We start from the raw sequence: 6,000 nt of genomic DNA on the forward strand, positions 1-6,000 counted from the left end.
ATATAATGGGGTCCACACTGTGGGGGAGGGGGCACTAGTTGTATTAAAAAAGAAGTTTTACAGCAGTTTTCAGACCAATGAAATTAAAGGTATAAACACTTTATTTCATCGGTCGACCATATAAGTAAGGATGCAATGTAAATTAAGTAAAAATGTTACAGATCAGTATTCAGTACTGATACTACTGAAGTACATTAATTTCAGACAGTTTGACCAGCTCAGTGAAACATGGCACAAAGGTTATATTTTAGCAGGAAGATGTTGGACACGTTTCTAAGACCACGTTTGATTAGACAGATTAAAAAAAGATGAAACATCCATAGAATGTTCAAGTCATAGCGCTATCTTTAGTGTTTCACAGATACAAAGCCACACCTCATGTACTGAATATATATATATATATATATACTTTATATATATATATATATATTTCCTAACGGCCTATTATTTTACCACTTGCAACATTATGGATAAAATATATTATGACTGGCAAAATTAACTTGTTTGGATTAAAATGCAAATACGTTTGCACTGTACATCCAATAATTCCACCCAGAGTTTTTGTTTCAGTGAAGCCTCGAGGGCTTAAAATGCCATCAGTACCGTCGCACTGATCAACATCCATCCATCCATTTTATTCGCTTATCCGTTACTGGGTCGCGGGGGCAGCAGTCTCCATGACCACCACCCAAATCACACTGCACCGTACCAGCCCCCCTGAACCTCAGATTTGTCTCATCATGATTAATCATGAGTAATTGTGATAAATCCACATTCATTCTGTGAAGTTTGAAACCCCCCCAGGCAGTGCAGGGGCCGTGGCTGATTTTTTGTTGTGTCTTTATTTCTTTTTAATATTTTTATTACGGCAGCAGCTCATTTTAATGACATGAGCATGACATTGATGACAAATCACTGCAGCCAGTGAATCAGCGGGTCACTGCTCCCCATCACTCTGGACATTTACACCCAGGGCTGCAGGAGAAATACTGAGAGGATTACCTCTGACCTCTGACCTCAGCCACCCTGGACACTGCCTCTTCATTCTTCTGCAGATGTACAGACAGGTTTATCCAGAAGCCATCGAGCGTCTTAACTGTCGACGCCACCCAACTACTCTCTGCTGATAATTTATTAAAATATAATAAAGAGTGAAAAAATATGCTGCATTTCATTTGCATAATTGCACAAAGCCCGCTGCTATATTTCTGCAAATTCTTTTACTGCTATAATTTTATTTTTGACAGTCATCTGATTAACGTTTTAGTCACTTTAGACAAAACTAGTTTAGTCTGTTTATATTTGCATATTTGTTTATATCCAATTTGACTTTGATCATATTATCCATGTTTGGAGACTGTGCACGAGGAATAGCATCGTTGGTATCTTCTTTTTGTCATGTTCAGAGTAGATCAGGATTATTCTGGTGCAAAACCCAAAACAACTCTTTCCGCATTTGACGGAAATAGTTTGTCAAATATTCAGAGATGAGAGGTGGCGCTAGTTTCCTCACGGCCGCTTGATATTAGCAACAATCACACAAAGTGTCTGTACAGGTGTACAAATTCCAACTGTCAAAATATTTATATTTAAATTTGCGATGCAACCAAAAGAACTTCTGCATCCCGTGCAGAGCCACTCAGAGTGGGACACCTGGTCCACCAACAAGGCTGTTTGTTTTTGTTTTTTTCAATGAATGAACATAGAGACAGAAAACCAGAGCAAACTCACCTTGGCAACTCTGCTGGCCACTTCCCGACCCACCATGAGGCCCTGGACAAATGTCCGTGCAGCGATGAAGGCCCTGGTGACCTGGGCCTTCAGTTTTCTGGGCACATCTCCAAATGGCTTGAGCTGATCTGCGTATTTACTGACACACTCCAGGTACTCGTCCGTAAAGTGGTACTGGGAGTTGAGTAACTGGAACATTCTCTCCAGCAGCCGAGACCAGAAGTCATTCAGCATCTCCTCTAGGTTGACGTTGCCTCCTGTGTAGTAGCGTTTGAGCTCCGTGAACAGGTCCTGGAACACCTCCGAGTTCTGCATGTACAGCTTCCCGTACGTCTGCGTGAACATCCTGTTGAGAGACTTTTCCGAGTTGTCCAGCAGCTCCAGGAAAAACTCTAGATGGATGGTGAGAGGGAGACGGGGGAGGGGAGAAGTGGTAGAAAATACACAAAGCCAGGGTCAGTACACAGACGTTAGTACTGTAGTATCTGTTGTCTTCAGCTAAACAGAACACACAAGCATGAACTGTGGCGCAGCCTTGAGTATTTGTATTGCATTTAGGTTCGCATCTTATTGCTTTTTATTACCTATTAATGTACAAAGCAAGTGGGTGTTTGGTTACTTCAATAGGTTACTCTAAAAGCATGGGTCGATACTGTGATTCATTGGGCAGTATTTCACATTCACCTATGCAGTATTAATGCAATATTCCTACCTAGTCCGGGATATAGCATCTAAATCCGTACACAGACATTTGGTCTGTATGTTTGTAGTCATTTTCATACCGTTAGTGTTTTATTAGAAACATTTTTTTTATGTTTCTTCCAGTTAGTGTGAACTTCTGTCGTTTTATTGCTCTGAGCTGTGGAAATAACAGTTATTATGAACAAGCATATATATTATTAGTGTAATATTCATAAAAGTAAATGTACATCCAATTTAGTTTTTGGGCTGTTTGGAAATTATACTGTATAAGTGAGTACCCAATTTCAAATATTTTGAAATAAAAACAGAAAACATTTATGAATAATTAAATCTTAAAGCTTTATACTAAACTTATATGGTAATACTGTAGTACTTATTTCAGTGTCGCAAATATGTTACTTGACAGATTGTGAAGAAATAAACACTTGGTGATAACAACCTCAAATTAAACATTGTGATAATAACTTTGGGAAAAAAATGACAGGTAGAATGTTCTGTGAATTTTTCATTTTAAATTTAGAATTACATTAGGTTTTCATGATTAACACCAACTTTTACTGTCTGTGAATGTTCTCCATTTGAACTAATCATATCAGATAAATTACTTTGATCTTTACATAACGTTAGCATTTAGCATTGGCAGCTTCATATAACTTCGGCCTAAATAACATCTACAGTAACAATTAGTCTCATACTGTAGATTTAAAAAAAAAAAATTAAACTGAACCTAGATACCTGTACAAACATGACTTGATGTTAGCTTTAAATTCTGAAAATCCTTTGGCTGAGAATATTGTTTTCAGATGATAAAAAATGTTTTTGGTATTTGCACCCAATATCTGCTATTATTTTATTTATTTGTTAAATAAAACATTGGGACAAATAAACAAAAAAACTCAAAAGCTAAATATTTAGCCAAAACAAAAGTAAGAGCAGAAGGTAGAAAACTGCACTTTGAATATTTAGGAATCCTATTCTTCTGTGAAGACTCAACCCATATTAGAGTAAATTATATAAAAGCACTAAAGAGTTTCATGTAGACGGCGGTGGCAGTGACAAAATGACAGATAAATACATCGATTTGAAATGTAACCAATAGAAGCTTTTCTTCTGCCTCCTCGGCTCTCCTCGATCTGAGCCTGTGATCTTTTCTCTTTTCTCTCAGCCAACAGAAAAAAATAAAAAATGAAAAAATATCAAAGCGAGAAGAAAGAGAGACACATAAGAGACAAAACCAGCAGCGTCTCAACGAAACCTCGCTAATAAGATCCCATGTTCACAAGAGCGCACAAATGCAAGGAGGAGCACGCCTCCACGCACAGATGTCAAACATTCCTCCACCTTCTCCACACAAACACCACGCCGGCGTTTCACCAGTTACCGGTTTTTGATGAAACCATTCTGCCGCCTGAGCTTTCTGCTCATATTTTCCACAGCTGTGCTGTCGAGTCCACTTCCTACGCGTTAGCTGTACAGTGTGATGTTCAGAGAAGTAGTTCTCTCTGACTGATACCTGATACCTGCACCATGAAGGGACACTTCAGTGTCAGCATTCACTGAATTCACACGTTAAGACATCGATGTTATTTAAAAATGGAATGAATATACATTTTTAAAAACATTATTTATCAAAACGTATTAATATGCATAAACCATTGAAACCCAGAAAACATTATATTTTTGTTCAAAAGTAAAACATAAATTCTAAGGCTGTTAATCATTTTCAAATTTGCCAGACTTAATTCACTAAAACATGTTAGGACATCATCAGGTGTCAAACAGCTTTGACAGAGTTAAAAAAAACGGCTTGTGATTATAGGGTTGTTGGTTCAAATCCTGGCCGAGGCTGAGTTGTTTAATGCCATTTTCAGATTTGTTAAAAGTGAAAGAACAAAATCAGAACAAACATCGATTCTTGAAAATTTTCAAATAATTGATGCTCATCAACAAGATTTGATCTAGCGCCGTCTGTATTCCAAGACTGAAGGAATATGTAAAGGAAGTGATTTTCCGTCCTGTGACCAGGTTATGACCTGGTGTCAAAGACATTTTTACAAAGAAGGAATTCTCTGACGAAGAAAAAAAAAACAACCTTTTTTCACTGACTTTCCCTCGTTTTTCCGCTTACGTAGTGCTGCTTCTTCAAATTCTGTGGTGTGACACAGGGCGCTGTCTTAGTTCCACTGAACTTCTTACTGAAGGCAAGTAAATTCAGTAAAATTTAAGTGAAAGACTTCACCTTTGTTTTCAGCTCTTTCTAAAAAAAATATTTTCAAACTTTAAAAAAAAAAACCCTATTAAATAAAAAAAAATCAAGGACAAACAGTTTTTTGGACCGTCCCCGTATTCACCCTCCATCCTGCTGCTTTATTTTTCTCCCTGCTTTTCTCCGTTTTTTTTTTTTTTATTAAGAAATTCCGCCTTGTTCCCCCCAGACGTGTCGGAGATTAATCCCAGTTGTATCTTCCACTTCCTTTTCAGCAGAATAACCTGATATTATTCTGCAAGTTGTTTAAAAAGGAAAGTCTCCCCGACCTGTTGTTTTCTTTAATGAGTCCCAAATATGGACGCTAAAGCCCTGATGTATTTTACAAACAATATACAGTAGTGATATTATATCCAGTGCTTTGGAAAAAGTTTACACTGTTGTACAAAAACGGTCAATTAGTGTTTTGTGTTTTGTTTTAGCCCCACGTCCAGAAAAGTTGGTTCACTTCATAAAATATTTAAAAATCTAAAATTAAATAAAAAAAATCACATCTATTCACAGTTGACATAATATTTTTTTTGACAATGGGCGGGAACTAGTCTATGGAGAAGGACGTTGCAATTACACTGAATGGCCAACATGGTGGCGCAAGTGGTTAACACTAAAAGTCCACACATTGCCCAAAAAAAAAAAAAATCCTGTATAAATGCTGATTTTATCAACGCAGACACTCAGCTTCCCAAAACACGTTCTAATATTTTATATGTTTTGTGCTGCAGGATTTGAATCTATCGAAGAATATTTTAACATGCTTCCTCACACCATCTGTCTCACACCCAATGGCACGAATCTCGGCGTCTGAACTCGCTGGATGTTGCGTCTGTGTAGAATTGGTTCTCGGTTGTTCATGTTTTTCTCACAGTAACGGATCAGTACTCCGTAGCCGTCCCTGTTCTTCTTCACTCAGCTGTTGTGATTTTATGTGAACTTGGACTTGGGTAAAGAGTGCACTGAGGGTTTCAGTTATCAGCCGCTGCCTGCCAACTCACGAGGAGTGAATTACTCTCTGCAGGCCAAAACACACATTTGGACCAAGAGTTATCCCTGAGAGTTATTGACCTTGGATAACATTCAACTATGTAGCCTGTTGGGCTGCTAAAACTTAGAAATGTGTCAATACATGTGTGCACACATACTGACACAGTACATTAGTACTCATCCCACATTCAAGTCTCTAGGGTTGTACAAGTATTAACTTTCCTGGAAATAGTGCATGGATGTAGAACAGGGGGCGGGCGGGCGGGCAGGGGACGTGGGGGGCGGGGGGGATGTTGAGTGACATGTGCTTTTGGGGGACA

The 6,000-nt window shown here is 38.2% G+C and overlaps 1 protein-coding gene and 1 long non-coding RNA gene across 3 annotated transcripts in view; one reads left to right on the forward strand and one right to left on the reverse strand.

The window, feature by feature from the left end:
• Positions 1-6,000, forward strand: part of LOC103378896 (uncharacterized) — a 110,477-nt gene that overhangs the window by 36,655 nt on the left and 67,822 nt on the right. The gene's annotated exons all lie outside the window — the stretch shown is intronic.
• gpc6a (glypican 6a) overlaps positions 1-6,000 on the reverse strand; it is an 80,853-nt gene that overhangs the window by 31,116 nt on the left and 43,737 nt on the right. For both annotated transcript variants that reach the window (XM_008310258.3, XM_017032715.2), the window contains exon 3: positions 1,732-2,123. In XM_008310258.3, the coding sequence (XP_008308480.1) occupies positions 1,732-2,123 (392 nt within the window). The remainder of the gene's footprint in view (positions 1-1,731; positions 2,124-6,000) is intronic.

This window comes from Cynoglossus semilaevis, chromosome 5 (assembly GCF_000523025.1).
Source record: "Cynoglossus semilaevis isolate Cse_v1.0 chromosome 5, Cse_v1.0, whole genome shotgun sequence".
Taxonomy (NCBI): domain Eukaryota; kingdom Metazoa; phylum Chordata; class Actinopteri; order Pleuronectiformes; family Cynoglossidae; genus Cynoglossus; species Cynoglossus semilaevis.